The sequence below is a fragment of the Gavia stellata genome, chromosome 5, assembly GCF_030936135.1.
Source record: "Gavia stellata isolate bGavSte3 chromosome 5, bGavSte3.hap2, whole genome shotgun sequence".
In the NCBI taxonomy this organism is placed as follows: domain Eukaryota; kingdom Metazoa; phylum Chordata; class Aves; order Gaviiformes; family Gaviidae; genus Gavia; species Gavia stellata.
The window spans coordinates 35,825,989-35,844,954 of record NC_082598.1 but is presented as its reverse complement, the minus strand read 5'-3'; the positions used below and the strand labels follow the sequence as shown (position 1 = coordinate 35,844,954).

General features: G+C 37.7%; 1 protein-coding gene across 1 annotated transcript; it reads left to right on the top strand.

The window, feature by feature from the left end:
- The first annotated feature begins 1,298 nt into the window (after positions 1–1,298).
- On the top strand, positions 1,299–17,343 carry LOC104254684 (plasma kallikrein). The gene is made up of 14 exons (XM_009808523.2): positions 1,299–1,357; positions 3,282–3,444; positions 4,114–4,220; positions 5,793–5,952; positions 6,530–6,639; positions 9,843–10,002; positions 10,780–10,889; positions 10,978–11,137; positions 11,267–11,382; positions 11,761–11,935; positions 13,789–13,964; positions 14,272–14,367; positions 15,680–15,819; positions 17,188–17,343. Exons 1-14 carry the CDS (start codon positions 1,300–1,302, stop codon positions 17,341–17,343), a joined length of 1,887 nt encoding a protein of 628 aa, XP_009806825.1. The 5' UTR covers position 1,299.
- The last annotated feature ends 1,623 nt before the right edge of the window (positions 17,344–18,966 follow it).

Sequence of the window (18,966 nt, the reverse complement as noted above, 5' to 3'; positions counted from 1 at the left end):
CAAGTTGAAGATGCTCTTAGTTGCATCTAACAACGAAATAGGAGTGTAGAAAGGGCCACAGTAAAACTACTTGGAAGATGTAGACAGGATAATTTCTAGGGAGTATTGAAAAGGAAGAACAAGAACTTGAACTGATCTTAAAGAAAACAGAGCACAGAATGCATAGTTGAAGCATATAGCTGTCTCTATTTGCCAAGGGAATACCTCAAGAAACTGGTGTAATAGTAAGAAAACACAGGTGGTGATTCTGTCCTCAGTTACAGTAGTTTCATAACAGTGACATTTACTTGGGTCTGAGTCACTAGTATTACTGATTTCATGTGGATTTCCTACCCATCCCAGCTCAGGATTTACTCTTGAGACAAATCTCATTCCCTGTTTATGTAGGTTCTTGTGCTAGTAGCAGATACTCTGGCTGTTCTGAACCAGGGATTTGCCTTTTATTTTAAAATGTCACTGAGAGGCAGATGCTCAGCTGGTGTAAAACCTGGACATCGATTTCAGTGCGGTCTGGATGATGTATGCTCTGAAAATGTGGCCCAAGGTCAGTAACAGTATTGACAAAAAGAGTACCCATTCAAAGTAAATATTAAAGATAAGTTAGCATTGCAGGCACAGTAATATTTAACACAAACTGTTGACTTTTTTTTTTTTTAGTAGAGCATAAACCTTATTCATTCATCCAGACCTACTCTATGATCAGGTATGTAATCATTATTGCAACTGATATTCAGTGAAAGGTTTTCATAGTAACAAGACAGGGTATGTTGATCTATTTATGGATTGTGTGATTGTGATGTGTGGTTAATTTATTTGATTCTTTCACAGCTTAAGTTGTAGCATGTGGGGAAAAAAAAAAAAAAGAAATGGTTTAAAATTCGTATAACACATACCAGAAGCAGTGAATGCGAGTCATCTGTTTGCTATGTTGATAATAGTATCCACTTAACTACCAGAACAGAGTCAGGATTAATAATGACATTTTGATGGAATATTGCTCCCATTCTAGGCAAGAATAAATATTCTGCTATAAAACGAAGCAGAAATTCTCTAAGTGCTTATAAGCTTTATTGCTTCTTGCAACCATAAGTAAAGGACAAACCTTTGTTGCTCTTTTATGCCGCTTTATATATGCCATAATTGCATATCACAGCTCTAATTTGTAATTCTCAATGTTATTTTGAATTAATGGTGTAACAGTACAAGTATAAATCAGTGATATGCCTTGTGGTACTTTATAAAATTAATTACACACCCTTTATTAAACATATCCTGAAAAATTATTTTGTGTTTTTTAGGATGATTTGGATTTATCAGACTTTTTATTTCATTTTCTTACTTGCTTCCGTTTACAGTGGTAAGTGAATATATAATTCCTAAGATAGGCACGCAGTAACGCAACTCTTCTGGGAAGGGGAGATGATTAGTGACTGCAGTCTGCTCCTGAGAGAGCTGTCTTGATTCTGCTGGGGTGTGCTCAGTGCTCAGTTAAGTTCGGGTAACTCACATAACCCTATTGCCTGACATGGAACTTTCTAATGGGACTTTACCGACGTTGTCCTGCCACCCCCACCCCCCCCCATGCTGTCACCTCGCCCAGCACACACGGGACCGTGCTACAGGCAGTTTTCTCTACTGGACTGAGGCTGCATCGAGCTCCTAACTGTGAAATCAGCGTGATGTTCAGTGTCCTACACCCAACAGCAAGGTTAGCAGCTTTAGCAGCAGCTTAGGAAGGAAGCTCTTTGTGGCTGATGGGGGGTCCGGGAGGTGGAGTGGTGCCCCGTGGTTCTCAGCTGACTTTGCTCTAACCTGGTTCCCCCCAGCACAAATTAGAGCTATCTGAAGTTTGCAGTAAGGTGTGCTGGCTGCCGGAGGCTCAGTCCGGCAGTGCTGGAGTAAGCTGGCTGCCTCTTCCCAGCTGCAGAGGAGCCTCAGCCCTTTCCCCAGGCTCTGCCCTTTGGGTAGGAGGCAGGACTGACTGCCACGGTGCAGGAGCCACTCAGCCCAGCAGCCTCGCTGGGGGACAGGACAGCCGCTGAGCTTCAGAGCCAACATAGTTTGGTTTTTTTAATAAACAAACCCTACCAACCTTCAGTCTTATTCACACATTGCCTTTGTGTGAAATTACTGATATAAAAGTATCTATGTAACACCTACGTACCATCTTGCTTGAAAGACTATTGCAGTAAGTGTGAATAACTCCAGAACCAAATGTTTTATCATAAAATACTTTTTAGAATTCTCTTGATATGCTGGAAAATTAGCGATTGTGTATGTTTTTCAATGTCAGTCTCTGTTAATGATTTACCTTGTTCAGTTAGCAGAAGTCAAACTACAAAAATTGCATTGCATTTCCCTGAAGTTCCCTGTGCTGATAAATTATAACTAAGACCTAATACAGGTTTATGTTCAGTAATATATTAACTGTTTTCTCAGAGGACAATTAGGTAACTCAGCTTTTTAGCAAAATCTGTTTGATAAATGTAGTATTATTTAAGGAAACATTTTACATGGATTGAAATCTCAGCAAAACTAAAAACTTGGAACATTTCTGAGGCCTAGGAAACACATTTTTATTAAATTAAAGTGTTCAGAACTGGCATAGTTTTACACGGTACATAGTTTTACAGCAGTCTCAGGTCCTGAGACACTACTTTCATAACAGTGCTTTCTTCATTGTAAAGCAAGTCAGAGGGGCTTCAAGGTGGAGCGTGAGGGAGCAGAAGGTTTGTAAAATGCTGGGAGCCATTGAAGCTATATGCACAGCGGCACTGCCTGCCACTCTGGTCTCAGAGCATCCCTAAACAAAATGGGACTGTCTTCACATACAATTTTCTAACTGTTTTTGGTCTCTGCACTTCCTTCTCCTGGTTTTCCTCTTAATGCTGCTCCGTACTAGTCTCTTTCAGAAGATGCTTCTGCCACTCCTGAGATCTGCCATGAGAAGGTCCCTTCCCTCTCTGCCATGCAGATCTGCCTTGTGGCCCATTCTGCTGCTTGGGCTTCTGCCTCGGCTCAAGCTGCCCTGCTCCAGCATCGGGTACGAGACAGGGAACGGCGGGAGACAGCCCAGAGAGTTATATTTCTGCTGGAGAGCAAAGACAAGACTCTCAGAGGAACTGTGCTACTCACCCCCCTCACCCTCTTCTCCTGCCTTAAAGCAGGACTGTCTTAAAAGCAAGGTCAATGACAAAGAGGAGCAGTGGCTTCACCCTCTCCTGGTGAACTGTGCACGCTCCCATCTCTAATAATTTACGTGTTTTGTTATTCTGTGTCAGAATGTGTGACTCAGATCTATGAAAATGCATACTTCCAAGGAGGAGACCTCACTACAGTTTTTACACCGAGTGCCAATTACTGCCAAGTAGTGTGTACCTACCATCCTACCTGTCTGCTCTTCACCTATTTGCCAGCGGCCTGGACTAAAGATCCTGCAAAAAGGTAAAATGTTCCTGTTCATGTGGCTTTTGCTGGTCTCCTGTGATAATTTTAGGAACTTGGTAACGTTGACAGAACACAGGCACACAGGGAAAGCTACAGGTTTGCCATGGAAAACAGTGTCATGTATCTTTAAAACTGGTGATCTAAAAGGGTATTTTCTTAAATTCAAAAGATTAGAATTGGCAGTGCCCAATCTTTCACACTCGTATACCAACCCTTTCAAGGAACCGGAACTGACTGTGCATTCCCTCCTCTGTGCCACATATTTATTGCTGAGGGACAATTGTGAGCAATTTCACATCTCCAGTGGTCCCCTCTACTGGCCCACCCTTTCTCTTTTGCATATTTTTCTCACGATTAAGAACTTCAGTAGCTTGAGAGGATGAGGTTGTCCTCCCTCCCCATGCCCAGTGCATTTCTGTCCTCCAAACCCTGGGCTCTACTTCTCGCTTTAATGAGACCTCTTAGAGCTCCCACATACACCGAGTAATCTCATCTGCCACCAGTGCCAACAAAGCAGATGCAGCTCTACCCTATCTTTCTCCAAATTGCACTTGTCTAAATTTTAATGTTGAGGGATATTGGACAGCCTTCATTTCACCTGAGAATCAATTATGAAAGCCTGTGTTGCACTGCAAAAGCTGTGAATTGCTGCATTTTAAAACACAGGTTTTCCTGCTACTTAAAAGACAGTGATACAGAAATGCTGCCGAAAGTGGATATGGAAGGAGCTATCTCTGGACATTCCTTAAAACAGTGTAACATCCAGATTAGTGGTAAGATATGGTTATTCACATGTATGCGTTTTATGCTCTGTATCATGTAGTAGATGTTAGAAAATTAGCACTTTGAAAACAGGAAAAGAATCAGGGAAGCAGCCAAGCAGTGATTTATATGTTCTTTGCCAGATGTCTCAAACACAGGTTACAAAATCTTCCACTAGTTTCACCCTTCAACCCCAACTATCCACCACTGTGGCTCCCCAGACGAGGTAACAGGGAAATTAAGCTCCTGCAGTCACCATTCCGTTTGCTAGATGCAGCTGGGAGCACATGTTTAACTGGTAGCTCCAGTTCTAAAGATTAATTTACTACTACAATTCCACTCCAGCAAGCTGCTCATAGAGCATGTATGACCCTGCTTTATAACTTTATAGGCCAGATGCCCAGCAATGCAGAAGTGCATAGTCACAAAGTGATGTTGCTGCCTTTTTGATTCCGTGTGATAATTTATTAGCAGCTCCACTTTTTAGTGTATGTGTGCTATGCACAGAGTCTTAGTGTCAGCATGCCATACCTGCGAGTTATCAGCCTATTAAATACGTTGTTTTAAATATGTTTTAAACTTGCACCATCATAATGATGTCACTAAGAGGAGATCAGCTTTAAGCATAGCATGGTACTGCAGAAAAACAGAATAAGGAAGAATATATTTATTCACTTCCTGACTTTGAGGCCAAATAGTGCCTCATGAATGTCAGGCTAATTCTTCAGTTTTATTGGTATAGCACTTCAATGTGTCAGGGCTAAATGGGTCTTACTTTATGCAAGTTCTCCATTGCAGCTATTGACAAATCAGTTGTGCTTGCTTTTGCTTGCCACTTGCCTTTCAGAGCAGTCAGGACTTTTAAAAGCCCTTTCCTGCCAACATCCTATCACATTTATATTTCTGAGTAGCTTTGGCCCAGCAAAATGGATTTCAGTAGGATGTTATTCTTTATGCTATATAGACTAATTGATATCACTGGAGTTACTCTAGAATCAGACTAATGTCACTAACATGAAAATCTACACATATATCTTTAAAAACACCACCAATGGTTGGCTGACTCATTTTCTGTGAAGAGACCCCATTGACCATAAGGCAAAACCTACATCCTGCATGGGGGAAAAGCTATTTCAAACTCCACAGTCTCAATTCTCTCTCTGTGGAGTGTAAATTAAATCTTCTGATTCAAATGTGAGATGTCTGTTGCTTATGAGGACAGAGATTGCCTTTTAAACTGCTCTATGAATTTGGAAATGGGAAAGTATGTTTTAGTATTAATCCTAAATTCTTGCTTTGATTAATGTCATCATGGTCTCAGCCATAGTGGTTAGAGCTCCTCTCTCATGTAGGCAGAGGCACTGTCAAAGTCTGCCAGTATTTTCCTCTGCCATGTGGTACACTTCTCATTTTGTTACTAGAAGTATATGTGAAGTATGATGGAACTGAAGTGAGCATGGGATGGGGAATGTGGATTATGAGGGCTGTGTCATACAAACATCCAGCTTTTGGGCACTTTGGGGTGCGGGGTGGGGAAAAGAATAGAAGCATGTTTTCAGAACTTGGTCTCTCTTTTTTCACAGCTTGCAGCCCAGATGTCCACATAGGACTAGATATGGAAGGGAAAATTTATGATGTTGCTATGACTGACAGCTATCAACAGTGTCAAAAAAGATGTACCAATGACAACCGTTGTCATTTTTTCACGTATACCTCAGAAACATTTCACAATGCAAGCTTTCGGTAAATACAGGTTTGATCCCTTTTCTTGGACAGTGCTGTACTTTAGTAGAGTAAATCTCAGAGCAGTCTAAGGTGTGAGAATTTATTCAAGGAAATAATTTTTCCATGATTTGTCATCCTTGCAATGATTATTCAAACTTACAGATAGGAAGATGTCTGTAGTAAATTAGCTTTCATTTGTCCCTCGGTGAGAAAGACAAACTTGATTATCATAGCATTGAAAAAAACTAAAATCCTCTGGAGATACTGAAATGCAAATTATATTGGTAGATGTGGAGCATTATTGCTCTGTTAAATCTTGCTCTGCTTATTGCTCTGAAAATAGCATCAGAGCAGCCAGAGAAATTCTTTCATTTTTATCAGGCCTATTTTTGAGCTGCTAATCTGCTCAATTTTACAAGTTAAACATTGTTCAGCTAGCTCCGTTCCTCATTTGAAGATTGTTCTGAAGATTGGAGATTGCTCTGGCCCATGGCCAGAACATGCACCATGGTAGGAATTATGGGGCCAGGAGGACAGTGTAGACCAAGGAAGATGGCCTGTTGTCTTACCACTTTCTTTATTCTTTGTCACTCAGTAAAAAATGCTTCTTGAAACATACCAGTGTAGGAACTCCAACCAGCATAAAGGTGCTTGATGAAGTTGTGTCTGGATTCTCTTTAAAGCCATGCCAGCTTTCTGAAATAGGTAACTATATAAAATCTCTGATTCAGTTTAGTTTTAAGGGTTATGGATGATGAGGTGCAGTCTATCTCTGACGTGTATAAACGTTTCATTATGTAAAAAAATTCTAATATAAACTTATTCTTGCAAATATAATTAGTACTCTCAGGCACAAAGGAGGTTCAGATCTTTTTAATTTTTCCATTTTATCATTTGTCTTACAAAAACAGTTGCCTGCTTTGCATGTTATCTTTGTACCATGGATGCAAAAATGAAAGATAAAATCCCATCAAAGTCAAAGATCAGGAGGAATATAAAGCTTTCTGAATTCTGTTTGTATACCGTGTATGCACTTAAAATTTTTTAATGAAGACCTGCAGCTTTCTAATACAACTGGCTGATATGAAGGGATGTATTTTGTGTTTTGTGGATGATTTGTAATGGAAGCTGTGTCTGTGCTTGTTCCTGAAATCATTAGTCGGTCAAAACTCTCAAGAGTGCAAGATAAAACAGTGTCTATTATGCCTTCTTATTCTCAAATGAAACATCTTTCACTTTTTTTCCCCCTTATTTTAAATCTATCTCCACCTTGTCTTACTGTGTTGTATTTTCCCCTTCTTAACGGTGATGATGTTGTTCTGCTTCCATATAGCCCTATTTTAGCTCACAGTCTAGTTTTCCCACAGAAATCACATTTTGTAGAGACTCTGCATCTTGGTTTTTATATCAATACATTTTCTTCAGACTCTGCTAGTCCTACTGTAGGAATAATCTTTAGAAACTATTGAAAAAGTAGTTTTGTTCAAATCTTAACAATGAAGACACTTAGAAGTTAAGTGTGAAGAATAAAAAAAGGAAGGAAAAGTTTTGTAAAGAGAAGAAAACAATTTAGCTATTCCCTCACTATGTGTATGAGATAGAATGGAGGGAAGATTTTCTTTTTCTCTGATCTCTTGCATTAAGATGTACTAGAAAGACATGTATTCATGGTTAGAAGAAAAATAACCATACTCAGGAGGGTCCTGCTCACAGACTTTGAGAAGAATCGAGGAACTGTAACATATGCACAAACAATATGATTTTAAGTTAAAAAAAATATCAAAAGCCTTTTGAGACTTTATCAATGACATTTGTGGTTTATGACAATGATGACATGGCAGCAATGATCCATCACAAATTAAATCAGAATTTCCTAAAGCATGTGAAGGTCAATCTTGTTCCTGCCTGTCTTTCTGTGCTTTCTCTGTCTTGTGAGAAAGGCAAGAGGAGAGAGAGAGAAGGATAAATCATGGGAACATAGAAACCTAGACAGTACTATTGGGTCAAGAGGTCATCTAAGGAGGCCATCTGTCCTAATCCAAGTCAGATCAGCTATACCTGTCCAGACAGACATTTGTCAAATGTAGTCATAAAATCTCAATACCACCTTCTGCCTTGTTGTATTGTAAATATCTGAAATGGGTTTATTTGAATATTTGTTCTATTTTTTTTTCTGACTCTATTTAGGCTGACTAGTCCTACATTGTATATGTTCCAGTGTCATCATTTTAAAAACAGATGCTTCCCCTTTCAAAGCTTTTGGAATCCCAGCAACCCTCTGTGAACCAAAAGCTAAATTGTACCAAGAAACTCTGAGATTGCTTCAGTCAGATTCTAAGACCACTGAAATCATCAGTATTATGGGATTTCTCTATTTCTTGTTCTACCATGCCCTTTTCCCTCTGCTCAGTAATGCTAATGTTGTTGCCCACCTAACTGCAGTTTGTTTTCATGAACAGAGAGGAGAAAAAGGTAGTTCTTTAGCCTTTCTTATGTCCTTTGCAATTAGCTTTCCTTCCCCCTTGAGCAGAACCTCAGCTCCTTTCTTAATGCTAATTGAATGGTATTGCATATTTTTCTTCCTATTTGGCCTTTCATTTTGTGCTGTTGCCTTTCTGATTTTGTCCTTATGCACATACGCTATTACACATCCATAGCTATTTGTCTGTATTTCTGCCCTTTGCAAAGTACCTTCCTTAGGGTCATTGAATATTGAACAATCGATCACTGAACATGACCATTGAGATCATGGGTTAGCTTCCCTAAACTTTCAGATCCACATTTGTGCTTTAAAAATAATTTCCACTAGAAACTATCCATTCTCATGAACTCTATTTCCCCTTAACATGGGATCTTACCTACTAAATATCTGAGTTAATTGACCCTTATTTTCTAGTCTCCTGGTTTGTTTTTTTTTTTTTTGCTGTTCTTATTGTGTAATTACTGTCCAGTATCGTTGTCCTTTCATGCTTATGTTTTTTGAAAACCTCATCAAATTAACAGGAGTCACACTACGCTCTACTTCTCCCTTTTACTGTTTTTCCCTTTCTGTAGTAAGATGTTCCCAGTATGTTTCTATAACTTATTGGGTAGTGTTGACTTGGCTGCTGTACTTTCTCAACAGCTGAAGTTCTCTGCTGCCACCAAGTCCTGTATTTTGGTTCATTTCACTGTTTTTACTGTCTTTACAGCTTGACAGTTTCAAAAAACATCCTCCATGCTGGTGCTTCCTTTTTTTCCTCTTTTTATTGTTGCACTGGGATTTTAACAAGAACTTCAAGTATATCTTTGGAGAAGGCAATTCATTCTTCTCTTTCTAAACATGCTAGTACTTCCTATAACTTCTATATCCATAGTCTGGTTGTGTAAATTATCCTGCCAAGCCTCTGTTACATTATTTTGGTCATGTCAGAGGGCAGACTGTACATTACTCCTGCTTATTCTGCCTACTTTTCAAGTAGCATTTAATAGTGTTAAGAGGATCATCCCATTATTTTTCTTCTGGTCTTCCCATGATCCTCTTAGATATATTCATTACCTTAATTATTTTAGGCTTTGCCTAGATTACCATGATTTATTCCTAACTGAGGATTTGTACACTGATTTCCACTGTTCCTAATTTAAAGCCTTCCCTATTAGATTAGCAAATCTGTATTCTAACATGTCATGTCTCTTTTTCTATGTACGAACCTTATCCCTGCTCAGTAGTCCTCTCCATGAGTTTACACACTCAAAAACATTCTTGAGAAATAGTTTTTGGTTAAAATGTGGTGTTATCTTTCCAGCTTACTAGTCACAAAGGAAGGAAAATGTGAATAAGGCTAGAAATGAATAATCTGTAAACCTTAATGTTCTGATGACATAATAAAATCTTTGGAATTTTGATATTTTGTTCTTGTTTTATACAGATTGTCAAATGGACATTTTTGAAGATCAAGAATTTTCAGGAATGAATATTACAAGTTTTTTCACTCCCGATATCTCTGTCTGCCAAACTATTTGTACATATTTTCCGAAGTGCTTGTTCTTTACATTCTTTACCAGGGAATGGCAAATAGAATCCCAAAGGTGAATATGACAACTATCTTTAATTCTCTAAGTACATTTTTTTTTTTAAAGAAAGCACACAGTCTTTTTTTAACCACGATTTTCTTATAGTTATGTAAATTTTTGTTAAAAGGTTATTTTCAGTAAAGCACAGCTTTTTATACTTTGTATTAATAGGTTTATAATTTCCTGGAGGCATTTCATCTGTTCTCCGGTGTGATCAGGGGGTTTGTATTGCAATTGCATATCTGGTTTTACTTCAAAAAGATTTACACACATCAAAGAGACAGTGAGACTCCAGATTGCTTTGACTTAAAGCTGAATTTTATGAAATTACCAAGAGAGTCATATGGTTTCCAAGCAGTATTAAGTTATTTACTTGAAAAGATTTTTGATAAAGTTTACAGGTTTAAAAATGTTTCTATTGAGCTTCCTTCTTTCATACTTAGTAGTGAGAATAGTTAAAAATCTACATTGCACACAAAGAAGAATAATAAAGTTTCAAAGGAATTTCAGGAAGAAGCAAAGCTGAGATGGTATATACCATCTAAAGTCACCTCTTCCACATGTGTATAAATACTTTTGGTAGTACAGTCATATGCCATTTCACAAAACTACAAAAGCCCCCTCAATTTAGTGTGAACTTAGTGAATGCATTTTCATATGAATTACTTTTACAGATAGAGACTTGGGAGAAAAAACACATTTAAGAAAAAAACCTTCCCTTAACTGTACCTAAACAATCAATTTTAGGGTGTGATAACAGATTTAGTTATTGTAAAACATTTTTTGTTTTAGAAATCTTTGCCTTCTGAAGACGTCAACAAGTGGGGTACCAGAGGCACTTACATCAAGAGAAAATGCTGTATCAGGCTTTGGTCTCCTAAATTGCAGAAGAGCCTTTCCTGGTAAACAATGAATTACAATAACAATACTAACTTTGAATTAATCAAATTAATAGACTTTCTGATGCTTAGAATGCACTCATTCTTACAGCCTGCAATTCTCGCACTTACATGCATATGAATTTTTTGGGAGATGAACTCAATGTCACTTATACTAAAGGACACAGAGCCTGTCAGCAGGTTTGCACAGACATGATCCGCTGCCAATTTTTTACCTACTTTCCCCTCCAAGATTCATGCAATGAGGAAAGGTGAGATATATTTTTTAAAATGTTCAAAGATTGCTGAAATAATCATTCCGCAGACTTGGTGAGGGGGTAATGTATGTGTGCTGCATAAAAAAAAGTACAAACAGAATCTTTGCATCAATTCATTGGCAGGAAGTGTGAGTGTCACCTAAGAATGTCCTCAAATGGATCTCCAGTAGAAATAGTACATGGACCAGGAAGGATCTCTGGGTACTCACTAAGATTATGTAAAAAAAAAGCCAGTACTGGTAAGTAAAACTACTTTCATGTAAAAGAAACAGTGCTTAAGTGATTTCAGCACAGGAGGACAAAATCTCCTAATTTTTTTTTTTTATTGGTTGCATTAAATTTGTTGCACTGTCCCAATGAAACGCCTTGTGAACTTAAAAAGTATTCTGAAAAAGTGAAGTCGGCCAGGTCTGCACATTGTAAACACCAACAGTAGCACTGTGAACTTGGTTTTAACAGACTTTATGATCGTAAATCTTAAAGGGATTAGAACATATCATGTACCACCTTCTTTGCAATAAATTGGTCCCTATTCAGAGATCAGCAGTAGTCTCATCTTAATTTTTCATTGGTGAGTGCAAATTATCTTTAAGCACAGCTTTAATTTATTTCTATAGTGTGTATGCAGCATTCTGCAAGAACTATTAGGATTGTTGGAGGGACAGACTCTTCCCCTGGTGAGTGGCCGTGGCAAGTCAGCTTGCACGTGAAGTTGTCTCGTCAGAGACACCTCTGCGGGGGCTCTATCATCAGCAGCCAGTGGATTCTTACAGCTGCTCACTGCGTCATGAGGTGAGGCCTAAATGTAAATGTGCAAAGAAAAACAAAAATTTCATCCAGCATGTGAGACAAGATGAGATACACCTTTCAGAAAAATAAAAATGACGACTAGAATAAAAGAAACTGTTTTAATGTAACCAAAAGGTGAACTTCTAAGGTAGACTATTCATATCCTTAACGTAACTGGAACTCCATACTTTGTCCCTTCGTAACATAGTATTGTACTACTGATGATAAATTAATGCATCTAGAGGATGAAATTCTAAAGCAGACACCAGATAGATACCTACAGAAACTTAGACATTCTCATGCGATATAAGCTTTTTCTTACTGTAATGCCATATCACCTATCAAGGAAAACCTGTTGCTAGGTTATTCCATTTCATAAACGTCAAATGACTTATCTCGGAGAGTTCTCTGTGGCACTTAAGAAATGTACTAATCTGATAGCTTCAGCAGCAGGGTGTTCAGCAAATTAACTTATTTGACCAGGACACAAAGTAAATCTCTGTTGGGGTCCAATTAGGCTGCTTCTGGTACCTGAGCTACCTATCTATCTCTGCATTACATGAAACATCCAGATCCCAATTGTCCTGCTTTTCCTTTAACAGTTTTTTTTTTCCCCCAAAATTCTATCAGTCAGTCGATTAATACCCTGTTTTTAATGCAGATTTTGGCTGTAAGAACAAAATTTAAAGCAGCCAATATCTGAGACATTGCTAATTTGCACTGACGCTTATAGTCTGTATTGTTAATCAAATTACTATCAGATTTGAGTCATGAAATTACTTGTATTGCGAAGAGCTGATTTAATTGTCATGCAGATGGTTCATATCCTTTGTTAGATTGTCATCACCTGTAAAGCAGGTTATCCTGTCATTTACAGAGTGAAAAGTGTAAGGTTATAATGCAGTCTGATGGGAGGAAAGGGACAGGTAACATAAAATGCTTCAAAGAAGAGGATGTTGACCCAGAAACATGGTCCAAAATTAGGCATTTTTACTCACATAGTGTGGTATGTTACCCATTATTTTTTTTATGCGCAATAGTATTGCCAATATTTTGCCTTCAGTGGCAAACTTTAGAAAAGTGGTTAAACTCTCTGAAAAAACCCTATATAAAAATATTGTTCTCTACCTGCTATCCAGTGTATAAGTTACCAATATTATAAAAGGCAAAGGGAGAAGATATGCTGCAAATTAAAAAATAAAAAAAATAGACTTAGTTAATTGGAAATTATTAAGCCTAACTGATATTTATGAATTGATATATAAAATCTTCAAAATTTTTGGCAAGTTTATTTAAGACAAGTTTTGCATCATCTTCATTGCATGTACCAGAACTTCTAGTTTGCCTTAATGGTAGAATATCACAATTAAATATCCCTTAAACTTACTCAAAGTAAAGTTGAAATCATAAAGGTTAACTGGAACATTTTATATAGTCTATGATATTACAATTTCTAGTCTATATTCACATGGCTAGTGTCATTTTCCTAACAAGGAAATGTCAGAATAGACTCTACTTGAATTTATACTCCCAACCCTATTTTCATCACTAGAAAAGCTGTTGTGTTGGGATGAATGGGAAAAATCTCATTTACTACTTCAGAGCTTGCATTAGGCCCTTGAAAATTCAAAAAAAAAAAAAAAAAAAAAAGAAAATTAAAGAAGGCAGAAGGGGGAGGAAATGGACAAAAGGAGTATTTTTTTAGTTTTGAAACTGTGAAAATAAAAAAGGAAAGAATGACCTCAGTGCTGTTCACTGTACACTCAGGAGTAACGAAAGATGTTGGCATCTGCACACAAACTCTAAATCAGTGCAAATCTTTTGCCACAGACTGACTGTTTGTCTTTTTCCCTCAGTCTTGAGAATCCCAACATTTGGCGTGTTTATGCTGGTATTTTAAAACAATCAGAAATAAATGAGGATACGCCCTTCTTCAAAGTGGAAGAGATTATTGTTCACCCTCAGTATAAATACGCACAGACTGGATATGACATTGCTTTAATGAAACTTGATAAACCTATGAATTTTACTGGTATGTAGTGTATTTCAGAGGAATTCTGAAAATGTGCAGGATGTCACAGGGCTGGCATTGGTATGGCAGTGCATGACACCTCGGCTGGCTTCCTTTAATATGCAGTTACTGGGGTTTGAGGAGAATCTCATTCTGTTGACTTTGAAAAGAAAATGGGTGGCTTTAATTCATGTGACTGGAGCAATATATAGTGTAAGAGACAAAGCATAATATGGAGGCTATCGTCAGGGGTCATGTAGGTGCCCACAAAACTTTAATGTTGCAGTTGTCTCTGCTGGTCAAATGAATATTTTTAATCACATTTTAGATCTTCAACTACCTATTTGCCTGCCATCAAAAGAAGACGCTAACATACATTATACTGACTGTTGGGTAATTGGATGGGGTTACAGAAAAGAAAAAGGTACAGATAAATATTTAAACAGTGAGTTCTTGTATTTGCAAAATTCATGTGGTTAAAAAAACCCCAAACTTTTCTTTCCTTTTTCTTTTTTTGTGTAAAAAGAACCCCCCCTACTTTTTTAAAAGAAAACTCTATTATGCTCTTGGCTACCATTATTACTATCTGTCCAGCACTGTAATATAATTCTTAATTAGAATCTACTTCTATTAAGACAACATAAAACATATGAAATTATCCTTAAATAACTCCGTGCTCTGACACAAAAATCAGATTTTATAAATTGATTCAATAATTTGAAATATGTAAGAATGCAACCTTAAATATATCCAGTACAGCCCTCAAATACTTTTCCTTTGATTCTAGCTTAAGCTACTGGTAAAACCCTGTATATATCCAGAATGCACACCTTTTTGTGCTCCCAGTTGAAAAAAGCCAATAGGCTTATCACTGAACTGTGAGGTTTTGAATTACAGTCTGCATATAATCCATGCTTTTTTTTCCCACGTGATTGTATTCACATGACTTTAGAAATCAGAGACTGAAGTATGTTGCTTTTATGAATCTGAAGGTTGATTATAAACAATGCCAATGACTTTTGTGTTTTGATAGTAGATGAGATTTGAACTCCTCTGATTTTATATGGAGGTAGGGCAAATAGCTGTTAATTATCAAAGTCTGGTTTTACCTGTATTTATTTATTTATATTTTTACATATGTAATATTTATTTAAACAGTGTCCTTTCCATTGTACACCTTCCTATTTGAAGGTTAGAGTTCAATGTGAAATCTAACAAATTTAGGCAGATATTGTATACATTAATTTCTTCTGTTAATTTCGAAGAAAAGGCTGCTCTCAAATATTCTTATTTACTTTATGTGCAAATTTCTCCACCCTGTGAACTACCAGGGCATGGAGCAGCACAGATTTGGCAACTGGGGTATTCCAAACCTATTGTGACACATTCATAAGAAATAATTGTTAATAATACAAAGCAATACTCTTAATGGGAGGACAAGTTCCAAGGGCCAATGTCCTGAAAGCCATACTCATACGAGGATTCATTGCAAGTCACAAGGGAGTTTTGAAGCTTGCTCAGTCATGAGACATAAAATGGTATTACAAAAATATTCAAATTAGTAGACAATTCACATTGTTTACTAAGAGGAAAAAAAAGGAAAATCAGTGTCATGAACATCTAATGACACTCTAAAAACAGTGGCCTCTAACTTTGTAATATCACTGTATGGGGATTTCTAGAGTTTAATTTTGCTAGAAGCAAACATTTTTCTGTTCATACCACCTATTACACAGGTCGTGTAGAAGATATTCTTCAGAAGGCTACTGTTCCCCTCATGTCAAAAGAGGAATGCCAGGCAAGGTACCGGAAGCGCAGAATAGGTGACAGAGTGATCTGTGCTGGCTATGATGAAGGTGGAAGGGATGCTTGTAAGGTAATGAAGAGAAGTAGTATATAGTCATATATTCCAACTGTTTGTTCAAATATATAATTGAATACTGTAATTATTTTGAATTGCCATTAGAAAAATATGGTTATTAATAGAGCTGTTGATTAACTTGTCACTTTTGCATGTCAAAAGCACTGAAAATCAAGGTATATGCAAAACATTTTTTACGTGACATTGAAATCTTGAGGGATAGATTCCACCAATAAGAAACTCTGAGTGTGTATATATATAATCTCATCCATTTAGGGAATAAAACAGTATTCCTTCAGAGTATCAGAAATCCAAAGAGTATCTCAAAGCATTTCTCCAATAAAAGCAGATTTCCTATGTGATGTTTTTATTTCTTGACGTGCAATACAGTACATGAAAGCTTATTTTGAAGCATCCACTGTGTACAAACCAGAAGGGAGTGTGCTAGCAATGCTATTAAAATGCACGGGGAATGGAAGACTACAGACAACCTGAGCAGACTGGTCTGTTCATTATTAGAATTGAAAATGTCACAACAGCGTGAGTTCAGTGAGCCAAATTCTCTGCTCGAGTGTAAACTCATGCACTTCCATTAATTTAAATATTTTGAGTCAATTTATGCAAGAAGAAAATAGTCTGATTAGTAAGATTAAATTCTCTACCAAATACAGTATTTTCACTTTAAGCATTTAACATTTTTACGTTAAAATGTTGCTGTTACTATGATCGGTATTGAGTAATTAGGAATAAAAATACTTGGAGCTGGGAAGTAATTTTTCCTCTATACCAGTTAAGCTTTCTTTATCTGATACAGTGTACCAGAACATGGAGATGCTGTTTATAAGAATAACACGCTTGCATTGTCTCTACAACTCATAACAGCTACACTAATGAACCTTACGTTCAGAAAGATCAGTTAGGAATAGGTAAAGAAAACAGAGGTGTTTTATCCTGAGGGGGACAGAGTGACTCAAAGAAGATATAAGCCACATAGGGAACTGAGGTTTGTGTACTAAAACCAAGGTCATAAGAGAAAACATTGGCAAATTTACTGTTTCTCTCACTTGCACATGTAGTCTTCATTGGGTTTTAAATCAGTGTACGTAGATAAATTAAAAGAAAAACACCAGTAGTTTTGAACCTTCATGGGAAATGAAAATTATTTGCAATGACTGGAAAGTATTTAGAAGTCAATTTACTAGAAAAACAGCAAACCTGCTTCAGTAGTCTATTAATTAGCCTTAAGCAAAAGTGATTGACATCTAGGCAGTTATGCTGGTGTTAATGCTGAATGATGCTGATTTTAATCAAGGTTTTCTTTGAGAGATAAATACTGACAAGAGCTCTTCCTTGCATGCTCTGTCTTTTTCTCCTCTGAAACAGGGAGACTCAGGAGGGCCACTGTCATGCAAGCACGAGGAGGTGTGGTATCTGGTGGGCATCACCAGCTGGGGCGAAGGGTGTGCTCGCCCCAGGCAGCCAGGTGTCTACACAAAAGTTGCCGAGTATTCAGACTGGATTCTGGAAAAAACTGCCTAGCATGAGAGTTACCTACTGGCTCAAAGTAGTCTCATGGAATAATAACCCTAGGAGCAATGTAATGAAGTGTATTAGCATTTTTTAAATGGTGTTTCTTGTTAGCCTGGCATGTAAAAGATGATTTAAAAGGTAGAAAATCAGGAATGAATGAACTTTGCCATTACTAAATAAAAAGCAGTAATAAAAATAAACTCAGTGGTCACTGATTTGGCAGAAAAAAAGAGTATTTCTGAACCATTGATTTCTTCTGTCCTTGCTAGCATAAAACGTGAGTGGATGAGGTTGCAGGGCATGTATGCACCTGAGAGCTGGGAACTGCTGCTCGCTGGTTTGACACAGCAAAGGAGATTTCCCTCCCTTGTCCAAATGTGGTTGAAATGGGCCAACCAGTTACAAACTTACTAAGGGGCTTGGGGAAGGGAAGCTGCGGCAGGGAGAAGCCTGTACAGTTGTATAAACCTTGTTCCCTTAGGGAATTAGCCAAAAAGTGGCAGTACTAACGGAGAAAACAAAACCAGAGGCCTTGGCAAGCTCTTCAGTAACAATTTTGCAAGTATGGTAACAGCGCTGTCTTTCACTTACATTATTCTAATTTCTGTGGAAAGTTTTGTGATATGAACAATAATGTGGGTCTACTTCCCTTGAAGCAGAATATCCAGAAAGTTGATAAAAGAATCATCCCCTTTAGAGACATCACGTGTCATTGGTATTTAGCACAATATATTTTTATTTTCTAGATCCTTAGCTCTGTTGATTAAAGAAACAGCTTTCTCCTTTTCTTTTTTTCTCCTTTTTTCCTTGTATCCTTTCTCCTTATTTTGTGTCAGGTAGCAAATATGTTTCGTGGCCAGAATTAACTCTGCTGTGAGAAACAACAGTCAAAAATTTATTACTTTCCCATAATAAGAGGCAGCATTTCACATTGAATCAGAAAGGAAGGCGTAGGACAGCATTGTCTTTGCCAAACTTCATGAGCTTCTTTCCTAATCATCTACATTACCTTAATTGCTGAAAATATGTTCTAGAGCAGTACTCATAATTGCCGCACACCCTACACTGGGTATGGTGTGGAGGTAAACAGCAGGAGTGGCTTTACAAGTAAATGAGGTCGTGAAAATCAGGAATTAAACATGTCAAATTTAAGGGAGAAAACAATCAAGCTGCTGAAAATTACTTCTGCATTTAATTTTGTGATGCTTTATTTGCAAATAACACTGAGGAAAAATCTAAGTCCACAATTACAAGCTTACAAACAGTTGTATCTGTGCCTAAGTGTCCAAAGAGCCCGTGGGGTCACAGTGCTTCTCAGGGTGTGCAGTGCTAAGCTGACTGCAGTCAACACACCTGAGATTCCAAAGCTGTATTCAAAGGCTGGGGGTTTAGTTTTGTTTGTTTTCTTTTTTTTAAGAATCAAAATTCAAAGCAGGGATGAAAAGAGTCCAAATGTGACAGGAGGAGAGGGGGAATGGTGCAGCTGCAGGCACACCTTGGGAAAGAGTGGCACTGCCTTCCCTCCACCCCGCAGTGGGCTCCCGGGGCCAGGGGCTTGCATCGCTGGTGGTGCACAGTGCTGAAGGTCTCCCGCCTTGGGAATCCCCATGCAGGCTGTAGATGTTCAGAGCA